General features: G+C 33.9%; 1 protein-coding gene across 4 annotated transcripts in view; it reads right to left on the reverse strand.

Moving 5' to 3' along the window:
• Positions 1 to 1801: 1801 nt before the first annotated feature.
• Positions 1802 to 16977, reverse strand: part of LOC145664525 (protein yellow-like) — a 129287-nt gene continuing 114111 nt past the window's right edge. For all 4 annotated transcript variants that reach the window (XM_081731265.1, XM_081731263.1, XM_081731264.1 and 1 more), the window contains one exon: positions 1802 to 4495. In XM_081731265.1, the coding sequence (XP_081587391.1) occupies positions 3168 to 4472 (1305 nt within the window). In that variant the 5' untranslated portion in view covers positions 4473 to 4495 and the 3' untranslated portion in view covers positions 1802 to 3167. The remainder of the gene's footprint in view (positions 4496 to 16977) is intronic.

Here is a 16977-nt window from a genome sequence, read left to right on the forward strand (position 1 = left end):
TAGAATTAGATCAAGCTGCCGTAATTCTGACAATATCTTTTATCTGCAATATGCAATTTTTATGAAAATAATAAACAATAATTAATTTATAGTTTCATTATGCTTATATCGAGTATTTAATTCTAGCTTCTTGAAGGAAGCCCTCAACGGAAACTAATAATAATAAAATTAAATATGAAGGATTTTAAGGTAATAAATATATAAACTATGACGAATGAGTTACGAAGAATGAATATTTGAAGATAATATGTAAGGAAATATGTTTTAGTGATATATATCGAGAGTTAATCGAGATCATATATATATTAAAGGCTGTTGAAGAATTGTTAAAATTGATCTCGATTATAGGTTAGTACTACATAATCTAGTTAATATTTAACGTAATCTCATGCGCAGCTTGACTATTCATCAATTTTTTATGTATATTGCGAAGAGAACAATTTCACTGTGGGAAATTCTCTATTCGTACACCAAGCCTCCTATAAGAATATACCTTAATCTAATAATGCAACACTTACTGTGAGAGTAGGTGCATTACAGACTATTTTAATTTGAATAAGACGCAATTAAACACATTTTTTGTCATAAAGTATTGCACTTCAATATATTTTTGTTTATTGATTTTACTAAGAAGTTACATTTTATGTGATTATGCTTAAAAATTTAAAGCTTAATAATTATAAATGTACAGACAAGAAAACAAAATCTCAGCTTATTTTGCACAATTTCTCAAATCAAAGTAAGGAATTTTAATTATAGAAACCAACTTGTAAATTGTATAATGTGTAATTTATTTATTTTTCATTGTTTTGTAAAAGAAAAATACAAGATTTGAAATATGGTATATTCAAATCTTTATTAGAAAATAGTGCTTTCTCGTTAACACTAAAGCGAAATTCTAATTTTAAAAAATAGTTCACACTTTTTTTTAGAAATAGCAAAGCTTACTCTTGTACATGCTAGATATGCATAATCTGTTTAATATGATGTACTTACATAGAAATTTTTTTAATGATTACGTTCTTCAATACATAACACAGTTGAGAATAAGCATAACTAAAATTCAAGATTAATTTAATTGAATAAAAGCCTATAAAAAACTAAACATACATATTATTTTGTTGCCACACTCGCAGACCCTACTAAAATATTTTTTCTTCTTCAGTAGGTTTCATAAACAATAATCTAAGCAACATTTTTTATTCGTATTGTTTTACGAAAGTAAGAATGTTGTAATAAACCATCCTCTTCTGAACTGTTTAACCAACGTTACCAAATTCGTGTCACTTGTAGTATTATTTGTCACATTCATAATCACTTAACATGTTTCAAAGAATTGGCATTGCTCTTCCCATGCTTTCTAAATTTTTAAACGTGTACCTTATGAGAGTCAAATCATAATTACGAACGATCCATTTATACCTAATTATCACTCCTAATTTGGTATTAAACGCTCTTTTCTTTTGAAAACAGTATTCTTGGTCCTCAATACTTCTGTCCAAACCATTTATATCTCATTACGTGAATGCTCGAGTATCGATAACTTGTGTTAATTTGTATTAGTGCGGATGATTTAATCACATGAATCTTTCTCGCAACATCAATGGAATCAAATGTTTGGAGCACAGTATGGTTAGAGAAGTAGAAGTCATTATGGCACATTATGTGAAATTACTTTATAAAATGTTATTACATGAAGACTTCATTATCTATAGTTTATTCTTCATGATGGTGTCTATTTTCGATTCAATGAGCGATCGGGCTCTTTTCAAAAGTGATAAGTTATACATTCATGAAAGGAATCATCATTGGAAAGATAGCCCGATTGCTTATTGAATTTAGCAGTACGAACAATCCAAACAATCATTAGTTTTGATGTATGTAGACATGTTTTCATTCTCAAGTAGAGGCGAAATCAAATGCATATTTATTCCTCTTACGTTACTTTAATAAATGTTTATTTATGTGTTTCTTTTGAAAAATATATATTTACAAAGTTTCTTTTTTACGTGTAGAACCTAAATTGCTCAATATGATTTGATGCATGAGGTCTCGATAAAATCTATTCAATTTTAAAAATGACACTAGATACGTAGAGTTACGTGCAATTAAATACTGTGAACACTAAACACCATATTGTTAATGTGTAAAAAAAAATAAATGTCTTTTAAACATTTGGGATATGAAAGTAAAAAGCTTGGTGAGAGCATTCCAAAAATATGTGCTTAATGTAGAATTTATTATGAACAAGGAGATAAATAAATTAATAAAACTTTCCATTTAGAAACATTTCGAAAAATTATTTCTTGAATATTACTGAGAAAATATTACTTAGCCTATTTTTACAAGTTAATTAGTGTGTTAATAAGTTGATTATACTTCATACAGTAAGTTATGCAAAAAGATATTCATTCATGTATTCTGAGTAGTAACTTTCTGAGAACATAAATAATTTTATATAAATCGTAACTTAATTGTACTTTCAAAAAACACTTAACTAACAGAGTTATTTACAATAACTCTGCGTATTTTATTAGGTTGATTAAAATTTCATGAATCGTACTAAAATTAATATAAGAAATAAAGATTCTCAAGATTCTTTCTTCTTTGACTTGTAAAGAAGTCCTGCCGTTAGCTTGAACATCATTCGTTAAGTATGCCTAACTGCTGCTTAACGAAAACTTCGTGCAACCTTTAAAGAATCTTTAATGAATTAGTCAGTCTCAACTAATCCTAAATGAACATTGTGAAGCAATCATTCCTCTTGATAATACATTAAATTCTATTATCAATAATTTACATTTAACGAGGCTTAGGAAATAGGAAGACTGTTAACTTAATAATTAGGCTATAACTACTAGCACATCTTGCAAAAATGCAATATTCTTGTATTATTTTCCTAAAGATATTAGTAATCACACAGAATGATTAATACTTTGCAAATTAAAACAGCTTTCTTTCAGATTATAAACTAGCTTTCTCAAATAATATTTTCTCATTACATTCCATCTTATCAACAATTAAAATTTGTGGAGTTTATGAACTATTTGTAATAGAATATAAAAACCCTTTCGCAAACCGAAACAAAAATATTTAGATGGAAGAGGCAAAGTATATGTGTAACTGCTATACTGCTATATGTTTTACACACTTAGGTAATACGGCACTTAGAAAACAGTGTCGTTAGCTATACGAGGTCCATAACCACTTGGGAAAAGAAGATTCGCACTAGTACCACCACTACTACTACTTCCACCCCGTCCCTCACATATTGTTCCTCGTACTGCTTGTGATACGGGTGCTGTAAGTATTCTAAAGTTCACTCTGTTATTGTCAAGAGTGCCCAACATGTAACTTTGGAATCTACACGTAACGACAAACAAATTTTGCTCCCGAGCGTTTTGATCAACTTTGACACCACTGGCAAACTGAAGGGCTTGATCATCTCGATCGATTTCTGCAATATTTTGCATAGCATAGCGAGTTCTGGAATTCCAACAGCCAATAGAATTGCGTGAAAGCAACCCAAAGAATAGAATTCCTCTGTTGTCCATAGCAGAAGCTGCAGATTGGGAAGACCTTGGTTCAGATACCATGAACGCTTCGTCTTGTTCAGATGCGGTCTGCTCATTCTGGAGAACAGAGGTTGGTACCCAAGATTCACGTACGCTAGCCATGCTATGGAAGTAAAGAAGTCTATCACCATTTTGCACTGGCGACAAAGCTAAGCCTAACACGCCATCCATAAGGTTAAACGATTCTCCATTGACATTAAATTTACCACTCAAAGGATAAGGGTAAAAATAGTTATGTTCGACTTTCCAGGAGCGATTTCTTTTAAAATCGTACACAATAAGAGCAAATCCTGTCACATCAGCAATATATGCATAAGCATTGTTACAATTATTTCTAATGTCAGTTGCTATAGTAGTGAGAATAGATTTATCACCATCCACAACTGTGTCCGGAAAACGATAACGCTTAATGATTTTGTCTGTCGACAAGTCAAAGATCACTAATTGTTGTGGACATATCTGTCGTTTTCCGTCGAGAATTTCCACAGCGCCCGTATCCAGAGCCCAAAGACGCCCACAAGAGTCAACGCTTATTCGAAAAATTGACGTTAGACCTTGATTACAATTTCCCTGCTTATTCGTTGCCCAGTCAGGATAAGGTTGAATTCGAGGAGTAATAGGTTGTGGACCTGTGTTCAGAGGAATAACACCTAATGTAGCTGGAATTCCAGGTTTCCATCGTGGGAATGTTACAAATACCCTGTTGTCATATACATCAACATCCAATGGTAAACTATTGCCAGGTACAAATTCTCCAGATCGAATAGCATTTTTCCTTGAAGCTTGATCTCGGTATGCGAATTCAATTGTTTTCCAATTGTATAATTCTCTTAATCTTTGCAAAGCTAAGGTTCTTGAAGCGAAGGCCAATAAAACCATAAAATATAATAACTTCATTGTCTTCTTTGAATTTCTTGCAACTGAAATGAGACATGAAAATATAGTTAAATATTATTAAAATAAATTACGAATATATACAAAAATTAATAACGTTGTCGAATTTTGGAATATAAAATATAGTAATAATTGTAGATATCCCATCTATATACAAACTTAAAATGTACTACCAAAACCCATAGAAATTTATGATCCGACTGGATAAGTTCCCCCTTTAAATATCTCAAAATTGGGCTGTTTTACAACTAGATTTAAAAAAAAAAAAAAAAAAAGATGGCCAGATGCAAGCAAATAAAAATGGAATAATTTCAACACACACTACTTTCTTACTATCCTGCAAACTTTGAAATTAGTATACGATATAATTAGCAACAATTGGATTGGTACATAATCTATAAAGATTTCTTTTCGGCATTAAAGTTAAAATTTATTTTAGTTAGCCGGCAAACGAGAAACTTACAAATGAAAGAAGAAGAATCACCGTTTTCAACCCAATGGAAGGTCTAACATCACGATTATGGCTTCTGAATCAGCTATATATCATTAGTAAAGATTAAACTTAGGAACAATATTTTATCATCAAATACCACTGGACACCAAAGCGTACTAATAGGAAAACCAATGATTTCTTTTTCTTGTAGTTCTTTACACACAAATGCAATTTACCTCCAACTCTGTAACGAACCTTGTGCCGAGGATTGCTTGACACCCACCTTAATTCTATTTAATACAAATAAGCAGTGATTAAGTTTAGCCAAACTATCATTTGACACGGTTCTGATATCTGGCATAATAAAAAAAAAAGAATCCCCCAAGTAATGCAGGCTTCAAATCTCCCAAACGAAAATGCAAGGTTATCAAGATTACAAATATTAAATATTATTTTAAATAAAAGAAAATATTCAATTGGCTTTTTATTACAAATAATCAAATATCAAGGAAATGAATACAAATTAACAACAACAATTTTAATTCTGTGAATGAGCTTCTTAATATGAAGAGTGAAAAAGTAATCTAATTGCAACTGAATAATAGGTGAAAGTTACTTGAAAAATAGTTAAATATACTTTGATAAAATGAATAATTCCAAACAAGAACAATTCTAACGCTATTAACAATTTCAAAAGTTAATAAAAATTTACTCGGAATAGAAAGTGTCGAAACTTAGTCAAAAGCGACCGCGACTCGATCAAACAATTTTAATAAAAATATATATAACGCGAAAACTATTAAACTCTCAAAGCAAGAAACAAGAAAAATTTAATTCGACGTCGAAATCAATCTCTCAAATAGAAATATCAAAAGATTAATGGGACGCTAAATGCAATATTCCTTTAGATATCAAATTACGAATTATTTTCATACCAAGTTAAAAATCTAATAATTAATAGTCTAATAGCTACTTCTACTGTTAGCAGGAAAAAGTATTAGTCAAATTGTTAGTTAATTAATCAAACCAAGGTTATCTGGGGTTTAGGTTCTAGAAACTACAGCTAGGTTTGTACTTACCAATTTTCAAACTGCTCTAATCTGTCACTGGGATCGTCTGTCCTCAATCACCTCTACTCGATTCTACTGTTCCCAAATATGCAGTTAATAGAAGAAAACTTGGTAGGAAATCTGAAGATTTTAGAAAACGCCAAACCGAATTTAATAATAACTTCGTATTATTCCGACCCGTTAATTCAAACGAAGAAAAATTCAACTTCTGACAGTAGACAGCTGCCTCGCTCGTGAGCGAAAGCCGTGAGCCAGGTTAGTTGCTGCGCTGAATGTCCATCTGGAATGTCCATCTGGATTGTCCTTCTGGAAGTACCTGACTGTTGTATTTGGTCGAATGTTAACGGAGGACGGAGGAATAGAAAGTTTGAAGTTGAATTTTTCTTCGTTTGAATTAACGGGTCGGAATAATACGAAGTTATTATTAAATTCGGTTTGGCGTTTTCTAAAATCTTCAGATTTCCTACCAAGTTTTCTTCTATTAACTGCATATTTGGGAACAGTAGAATCGAGTAGAGGTGATTGAGGACAGACGATCCCAGTGACAGATTAGAGCAGTTTGAAAATTGGTAAGTACAAACCTAGCTGTAGTTTCTAGAACCTAAACCCCAGATAACCTTGGTTTGATTAATTAACTAACAATTTGACTAATACTTTTTCCTGCTAACAGTAGAAGTAGCTATTAGACTATTAATTATTAGATTTTTAACTTGGTATGAAAATAATTCGTAATTTGATATCTAAAGGAATATTGCATTTAGCGTCCCATTAATCTTTTGATATTTCTATTTGAGAGATTGATTTCGACGTCGAATTAAATTTTTCTTGTTTCTTGCTTTGAGAGTTTAATAGTTTTCGCGTTATATATATTTTTATTAAAATTGTTTGATCGAGTCGCGGTCGCTTTTGACTAAGTTTCGACACTTTCTATTCCGAGTAAATTTTTATTAACTTTTGAAATTGTTAATAGCGTTAGAATTGTTCTTGTTTGGAATTATTCATTTTATCAAAGTATATTTAACTATTTTTCAAGTAACTTTCACCTATTATTCAGTTGCAATTAGATTACTTTTTCACTCTTCATATTAAGAAGCTCATTCACAGAATTAAAATTGTTGTTGTTAATTTGTATTCATTTCCTTGATATTTGATTATTTGTAATAAAAAGCCAATTGAATATTTTCTTTTATTTAAAATAATATTTAATATTTGTAATCTTGATAACCTTGCATTTTCGTTTGGGAGATTTGAAGCCTGCATTACTTGGGGGATTCTTTTTTTTTTTTATTATGCCAGATATCAGAACCGTGTCAAATGATAGTTTGGCTAAACTTAATCACTGCTTATTTGTATTAAATAGAATTAAGGTGGGTGTCAAGCAATCCTCGGCACAAGGTTCGTTACAACTCCCAATCATAGGTGGAGGCAGGGATGTCATTTAGGAGGCAGGAAGGGACAATTCCCTCCTCATGAGTTCACACACACACACATCTATTAGAAAGATAACATGTGGGGAAATATCGCTCGAATGAATAGACATGGTAGTAGCGCGGCTTAGTCATAAAAGACTGCATTTAGTGAAAGAATTATGAAACTTGGCACACTTGTAGAGTAAGGCATGGGAAACATTTTAAGATATGGAGGCAATCGAAATTCATTCTTGTTTAGCCGCCATCTTGGAAATCAATATGGCGTCCACGCGAAGGCACAGAACTGAAATAATAATATCTCCTCACAGAACTGCCCTAGAAACCTCCTTCTTGCTTCAAATTAAAGATAATGAAAGAGTTAAGAAGCCACCATATTTAAATATAGCGACTGTTATCAGTAAATTTTAGTTGTACTCGTTACTAAATATTGCTATAATGACAAATAACTATGAAACTATCAGATTTGTACATTCTCGTAGAGGTAAACATGATAGAGCATAATCTAGCCTTTCAAACGATGTCACTATCTTTGCTCCATCTTCAAAATAAAGGGAGCTAGTCAACTTTATGTATTACATGGTGTTGTGCTTTGGAATCTTTAATTTCACACCAACGTGTAATTATGTTCTCAAGAAATTACGATAAATACTTCTTCCTCAAGTCAAATTAAAGAAAACGAATTTCCCAAAAAATATCTGACTAGCAAAATATATTTGCTTGTTTAGTCGCATGCTACACTGATTTGTCTACAGTTACAATGTACGGTGTACGACCCTTATATTAGTAGAAAACTATTTTGAAATAATATTATTAGAAATTGTATTATATAAGACTTTTTTTTGAAAAAGTGAAAAATCAAAAGTTTCAAAGCGTCAAGTCACTTCAAGTGCAAGCTCCTGCACAACTTTTGCACATAAGCGTACACAACAGTCCTTTCTTTTTGCGCTTGTAAGCATTTTGACGGCATCGTTTCTTACAGTTTCTCTTAATCAGTTCTCTTACTTCCTTAGAAATTTCCGGTTGAGTTGACCGTTTTGGTGTTGGTTTCTCATCTAGTAAAATCCATCCCCAATCTTGTGGTGGTGGAGAGTTAATGATGTTCATTGTGGCTTGGTCCCAAATGTGACCACTTTGTTAAAATGTCCTTAAAATATACTGCTTCAAAGCATCAGCTGTTAGGAGAATGTTGAACATCGTTCTGTTGAAGGAAGTAAATAGTTGCTTTCGAGCCTCGTTTAAGTCATTAAGTCACTCGTCTGAGCATAGCAGAGCACGGTATATCATTGGAGTAGATCAAATACATTGCCTCTGATTGTATCTTGAGGAAACGACAGAAACTCAAATGCTTCCAATACTTCAGGAAATGAATTCCATCGCTTCCACATGGTTGCTTTTCCACGCCCGGCAAAAAAGAAGAAAAAAAAACACTGTTGCATCCACCAAAAGCGTGGAAACCGCGAAGTGCAACTGACGTTCGATCTCCACATTGTTCAGCAATAACATGGACATAGAAAAATCTAGTAAGTTTTCCACTACCAAATTTTATGAACAACCGTTTAAGACCTTGACGTTTCAACTCGAAATAGTACGATATTTGCCAAAACCAGGTACAGCCAAATGGATCATTGCCAAGGAACTGGCAAAACTTCCTTAAAAGATCCGAAAATAAATCTGAACTATTTCCGTTCCTAGGAGAAGAAATAGTAACTTCGGGATACTTTTCAGACATTGAAGTAGTATCTATTCATGGTTCAGGAGTTATAACAAATCGCTCTTGCCTTCGCGAAAGTTTTCTTGAAGTTCGCAACCACGAAGAAGATAATAACCGCATTATTTTGCACGTTCAGGATGCTATACTTCATGGTAAACATGACATTTGTAAAAGAACAGTTGACACCGATGTTTTGGTTTTGGCAATATCGTACTATTTCTAGTTGAAACGTCAAGGTCTTAACCGGTTGTTCAACATGCTAGATTCTTCTATATACATGTTATTGGTGAACAACTTGGAGAACGAAAGTCAGTTGCACTACGCGGTTTCCACGCTTTTGGTGGATGCGACAGTGTTTTTTTTTCTTCTTTTTTGCCGGGCGTGGAAAAGCGATGGAATTCATTTCCTGAAGTATTGGAAGCATTTGAGTTTCTGTCGTTTCCTCAAGATACAATCAGAGACAATGTATTTGATCTACTCCAATGATATACCGTGCTCTGCTATGCTCAGACGAGTGGCTTAATGACTTAAACGAGGCTCGAAAGCAACTATTTACTTCCTTCAACAGAACGATGTTCAACATTCCCCTAACAGCTGATGCTTTGAAGCAGTATATTTTAAGGACATTTTAACAAAGTGGTCACATTTGGGACCAAGCCACAATGAACATCATTAATTCTCCACCACCACAAGATTGGGGATGGATTTTACTAGATGAGAAACCAACACCAAAACGGTCAACTCAACCGGAAATTTCTAAGGAAGTAAGAGAACTGATTAAGAGAAACTGTAAGAAACGATGCCGTCAAAATGCTTACAAGCACAAAAAGAAAGGACTGTTGTGTACGCTTATGCGCAAAAGTTGTGCAGGAGCTTGCACTTGAAGTGACTTGACGCTTTGAAACTTTTGATTTTTCATTTTTTCAAAAAAAAAAGTCTTATATAATACAATTTCTAATAATATTATTTCAAAATAGTTTTCTACTAATATAAGGGTCGTACACCGTACATTGTAACTGTAGACAAATCAGTGTAGCATGCGACTAAACAAGCAAATATATTTTGCTAGTCTGATATTTTTTGGGAAATTCGTTTTCTTTAATTTGACTTGAGGAAGAAGTATTTATCGTAATTTCTTGAGAACATAATTACACGTTGGTGTGAAATTAAAGATTCCAAAGCACAACACCATGTAATACATAAAGTTGACTAGCTCCCTTTATTTTGAAGATGGAGCAAAGATAGTGACATCGTTGGAAAGGCTAGATTATGCTCTATCATGTTTACCTCTACGTAAATGTACAAATCTGATAGTTTCATAGTTATTTGCCATTATAACAATATTCAGTAACGAGTACCACTAAAATTTACTGATAACAGTCGCTATATTTAAATATGGTGGCTGTATAAATAACATGTACTAAGTTTAATTCTAAACTCTTTCATTATCTTTAATAATGACGCAAGAAGGAGGTTTCTAGGGTAGTTCTATGAGGAGATATTATTATTTAAGTAAAGGTCTGTGGCTTCGCGCGGACGCCATATTAATTTCCAAAATGGCGGTCAAACAAACACAAATTTCGAATGTCTCCATATCTTAACATGTTTTCCATGGCTCACTCTACAAGTGTGCCAAGTTTCATAATTACTAAATGAAGTGTGCCAAGTTTTACTAAATGCAGTTTTCCTTTGATTTTTCGGGTTAAGCCGCCCTACTATGGATGTTAATTGTTAATTTGTTTGTTCTTTAAATGACTGATTTTAAGATATTACAGAAAAATGATCAATGTATCAATAACGTATAATTACTATTGAAGTATTTAGTAAATAGGCTATAAGGCATACACTTATGTGCTTTTCCATTTGTTCCACAAGGTGAACCATTTGTGATATAATATACTTTAATAAATATATAGCTTTAAAATGATTTGAAAATGTATAGCGCGAAAAGACCAGAGTGCAGATGAACGTTTTTTTTTTTTTTTTTTAGTTTTCAAGAAATAATAAAAAAGAGGAAGTTTACAGCAATGGTGCAGATGTTTTTTTTCTAAATATTAACGTGTGCTACAAATTTCTAACTGGAATGAATTAGTATCTTAGAAACTTTTATAATTGGGGGCAGAGCGTAGCTCATCTAAAATTTGTAACACCGTGTATTTAGACAACTCAAGGATGAATTTAACTAATCATCTTAGGATAAGAAATGAAATAATCAATTACTTTTGGATATCTTCGACATCACACCACAAGCTATTAGGATTCGAAATGGTCTTAACTATAGAAATCTACTACATCGTAATAGCACAGAAACTTAACCATTATGGTTATCTAACATCGCAAATAGATGCAGTACTCACAGGTAGTTCAGCTCAGTTCAACTCCAAACGATGTTTAATTACAACTCCCCGAGTCTACCCTTCGTCCTCAACCAGCACAACCCCTTTCCGGGATTCAGGTGCTTCCTGGTTGTGACGTAGAGCTTAGCTCAGGTCTCTTTCTGCAATCTCTTACTTAGTTATTTCCGTATAGGAAAACTTCCTATAATTGTGGTGTGATGCCGACGTTATCTGTTTTTATTTTTTTCTAAGCAGTATGAATATCACTTCCTTGTTTTATAATAAACAACATAAATTAGACAAACACATGTAAGGATTTTGGGTACTTTACATTACCCCTGCCTCGAAATTTTGAGCACGATTCTATGTGCCAAAAAGAAAAAAAAAGATTACTGTCCACCTGTATAAACATAAAAAGTAAATAATAATTAAGTTCGTCCATTAATCTTCAAACACTCTGTATATGTAAAGTTTTCTTTTGACTCGTATGTATGTATATAAGTTCCACCACCAGCATTGTCCGTCACCAATAATATGAATATATGTTGTTTGTATCATGAGTATTCTGCTGACAAGGTAATATTACAATAAATGTAGGTTAATGTCACTGCATCCTGTCTGTAAGAAAGAAAGAAAAAAACACATTGTCACAAAACACTTCACACTCTGAATAAAGTAAAACTTCACACTGCCATCGGCGCAAATTTGTCTTCAACATTGGGGGGGACGGGTAAGACCGTTCCCATCTATATATATAAAAGAGAACGCACAAAATCCTTTGTCCGCTCATCACGCTAATACGGCTGAACCGATTTCTTTCATTTTTGGGGGGTTGTTAGGATTTGGACCCTAGATGGTTTTTATCATATCACTTTAATTTTCAATTACCAGTGTCTTGAGATAATTGACCAATCAGGTGTCAATACGTACAAAAAATCCTTTGTCCGCTCATCACGCTAATACGGCTGAACCGATTTCTTTCATTTTTGGGGGGTTGTTAGGATGTGGACCCTAGATGTTTTTTATCATATCACTTTAATTTTCAATTACCAGTGTCTTGAGATAATTGACCATTCAGGTGTCCATACGTACAAATCCTTTGTTATTAGTTCATCATAGGTATAAAAATAAACGTATTTATATGCAACCCGCATGACCCTGTGACTCGGCGGGTTAACATAACTGACAGGCGCTATAAATCACTTGAAAGCGAAAAAGTAAAAATTATCTAAGTAACAAAGTTTATTGCGTTCCGGGATGACCGCAGCGAAGCGGGGCGGGTTGGGGTGACCGCAGCGAAGCGGGGCGGGTTAACATAAATGACAGGCGATATAATGTTAACATTAGTGCAATCTTCTATGGTTTTTATCATATCACTTGAAAGCGAAAAAGTAAAAATTATCTAAGTAACAAAGTTTATTGCGTTCCGGGGTGACCGCAGCGAAGCGGGGTGAACGCTGCTAGTATATATATACAAGCGATGATCAAAATATTTATGAAGTTGAAAAATAATGCTGTAAATGATGAGGGGAGCAGAATTGTCTTCAGTGGCGTATTTAGCGGGCTATCGGGCTGGTCTCAAGCTCCCCCCGAAATAAATTTGTTAGTCTTTCGCATTCCACGCACAACAATAATCCTTTTTACCATTTCTAAGAATGTCATTGACTCTCCATTTCTCCATTTTCTTATGCTCTTTGTTCAGAAATAATACTGTATTTGTCAAATTTCATTCCATGTAAGAACTACGTTCTTTTGTTCTTTCTTTCGTCCTTTCTACTTTTCTGTTTCTTTTTCTTGGTGTTACTTTCTTTCTTTTCCCTTATCATACTTTATCGACCGTTGTCAGTTGTGATTCAAGTCGGCCGTCATCAGTAACACCAAAACTAAGAGGAGTTGATAAGCGAAACTGGTGTTCCATACCAACTTGCGCGGATATCAACATGACAGGACTTTGGTTATTATAACAAAGGAAAAATTATGTCGTTTACTTATTTTTAAAAGAAGAAAATGTTTGAATTAAAGACAATCAAAACGGGGGAATAATTAGCTCGGGAAATTAGGAAGGCCAAGAGGATGCTTCCTTTTTCTTCTATGAATAGAATAAAATGTTAGATCCACTCCTAAATTTTTGTATCATATCACATATAGGATTTATCGGTCTGCAACTCTTGCCATTATAATTTCAATTTATGCATAAATTAAAATGTATTTAATTCTCAAACTCAGGTGGGCAATTGCCCACTTCCTTCCTTGTGTTGGACATAGTTCCTCGAAACAAAATCCTAAATACGCCATTGGTAGTCTTCAACATTGGGTAGTTGGCAGATTTGAGACTTATTCTAGAAAAGGGAGATGAAACTCATATTACCGTAGATGAATCTGATTTCTGAGGTGAACCTGTTGTAAAATATATGATATATTAGGCGATGTAGATATAGTAGTACATATCAGTATTACAAATCACTGCTGTGAACACATTCTGAAATCTGAATACATGCATATTTATAATTGGTATGTTTCTAATTAGGCATCCACAAAGATCAACGTTAAAATTGTTTTATAATAATATCTTATATATAAAAGAGAACGCACAAATCCTTTGTTACCTCATCACGCTAATACGGCTGAACCAATTTCTTTTATTTTTGGGGGGTTATTAGGATTTGGACCCTAGATGGTTTTTATCATATCACTTTAATTTTTAATTACCAGTGTCTTGAGATAATTGACCATTCAAGTGTCCATAACGTACAAATCCTTTGTTAGTTCATCATAGGTAAAAATAAACGTATTTATATGCAACCCGCATGACCGTGTCACTCGGCGGGTTAACATAAATGACAGGCGATATAATGTTAACATTTACTGCAATCTACTATGGTTTTTATCATATCACTTGAAAGCGAAAACTTCCGGGGTGACCGCAGCGAAGCGGGGCGGGTTAACATAAATGACAGGCGATATAATGTTAACATTTACTGCAATCTTCTATGGTTTTTATCATATCACTTGAAAGCGAAAAAGTAAAAATTATCTAAGTAACAAAGTTTATTGCGTTCCGGGGTGACCGCAGCGAAGCGGGGTGAACGCTGCTAGTAATAATATAATAATATAAATAATGATTTCCCCAAATTTATGAAGAAATAATATCAATTATGTATGACGCAGCAATACTCGTATTTGAGCAAAATGATGAAATCTCATTAACATTACAGGAATCGTTACAGAAAACTGATGCATGTCATATACTCTTTAGTTAACAGATGTAACCTTAAGATTATGGAGAAAAGTATTTTAACAATTGAATTATTTTCTTTGCTTACGAAGCATCCTCTCTCAAAAGAAAAATTGGGACACGCGGAAATACGCAGAAACAAACCACGGTTCGAACTAGCAGAGAAGAGAAAACAGTCAAAATTACGTTGCCTACAAAATCCGAATGAAATAACTACACAAATTTTATAGACATCAAGAGGGAAACTTCCAAAACTTTTAGAACAAAGAAACGGGATTTTTTGAAAGCTAAAATTAAGGAACTTGAAGATAATGGTAAAAATAAAAACATTCGGGACATGTATAAAGGGATCAACGAATTTAAGAAAGGTTATCAACCTCGTGTTTGTATTAAAGAAAGCTGATGGAACAGTTCTCACTGATACAGATAGCATTTTAAATAGATGGAAAGATTTCTTTGACGATTTGCTTAACACGCAGTCAAAAACTAATGTGCGTGGAGAAAGGGAGATACACACCGCAGAACCTTATATTCCAGAACCGAACCAAATAGAAGTAGAAATCGCTATAAAGAAATTAAAGAAACATAAATCTCCGGGTGTAAACGAAATTCCGGCTGAGTAAATTTTACCTGGAGGCCATAAATTGTGGAGCAAGATAAGCAAACTCATCCTCCTTATCTACAACAAGGAAGAATTGCCACAAGAGTGGGAAGAATCAATCATTGTTCCAATCCACAAGAAAGGCGACAAAACTGACTGTAATAATTGTGGAGGCATTTCTCTTCTGTCAACATCCTATAAAATCCTTTCAAACATTCTACTAGCAAGATTGACCCCATACGAAGATGAAATTATTGGAGATTATCAGTGCGGATTTAGACAAAATCGATCAACTATCGACCAAATATTTACCATTCGCCAAATACTCGAAAAGAAGTGGGAATACAGTAGCCCGGTACATCAACTATTTATTGATTTTAGAAAGGCTTACGACTAGGTTAGGAGAGAAATATTGTACAACGTTCTTACAGAGTTTGGAATACCGAAAGAGCTAATTAGATTAATTAAGGCATGTTTAAATGAATTCCAAAGTAAAGTCCGGGTAGGAAAATTTTTGACCACGAGCTTTCACGTCGAGAATGGCCTAAGGAGATGCCTTGGTGCCATTATTATTCAACTTTGTTCTGGAATACGTTACAAGGAAAATCAAAGATAGCAACCTGGGCCTAGAGTTGAACGGTGTTCACCAGGCTATGCGTACGCTGATGATGTAAATTTAATAGGGGATGATATGAGAACAATAGAAAGAAATGCAGAGAAACCTAAATACATGGAAGTGCGTCGGGACCGTAACACGGCAAATTATGAATGCGTTAAAATATTAAATAATACTTTTGATAAAGTGGATACTTTCAAAAATCTAGGATCAATATTAACAGACGAAAATCATATTCACGAAGAAATTAAATATCGACTAAAAACAGGGAATTCGTGTTAGCTCAGTTCAAAATCTCTTGTCGTCGTGAATTCTGTCGAGGAATTTGAAGCTTAAAATATATAAAACGATAATCATGCCTGTTGTTCTGTATGGTTTCGAAACATGGTAGCTTACTCTGAGGGAAGAACATAGACTATACGGCTTAATAAATTATACGGCTTACCAAACATTGTTAGGGTTATCAAGTCTAGGAGGCTTAGGTGGGCAGGACATATAGCCAGGATGGAAGAAAGTAGGAACGCTTTTAAAGTATTAGCGGTAAGAGCAACCGGAAAACGACCATTAGGAAGACGTAGGCGCAGATGGGAAGACAATATTAAGATGGATCTCGCAAAAATAGGAATGCAAAGTAGAAACTGGATCCAGTTGGCTAAGGATAGAAGTCAATGGAGAGCTTTTGTGAACGCGAGTTGAACCTCCGGGTTCCATGGGCCAAAGAGTTGGCTTGCGAAGCACGAGTAGATGACTAGGCTGATACTACAAATAGATGAAATGCGCATTTACTGAAAAGATGGGTTCTACTGACATTGAATAGTCTATATACTCTTCGTGTTTTCGGGCCTAGGGGAGAGAAGGAGGAGATAAAATTTCACATCAGGTTACGTCACACACAGTCGCACAGCTTCATTTTTATTAAAAATAGAAAAACCAAGAGAAACCAATTTCATCTCACTTTCTTTGTGGCAGTCGGACACAAATCACCACACTTATCTGCAAAAAGCACTTTTCAAATCGGGTTATTGGGAGAGCCTCCAGTTCCAATGTTGGGGGGGACATGTCTCCCCATTTCCCCG

Source organism: Thermobia domestica, chromosome 11 (genome assembly GCF_964235325.1).
Source record: "Thermobia domestica chromosome 11, izTheDome1.hap1.1, whole genome shotgun sequence".
NCBI lineage: Eukaryota > Metazoa > Arthropoda > Insecta > Zygentoma > Lepismatidae > Thermobia > Thermobia domestica.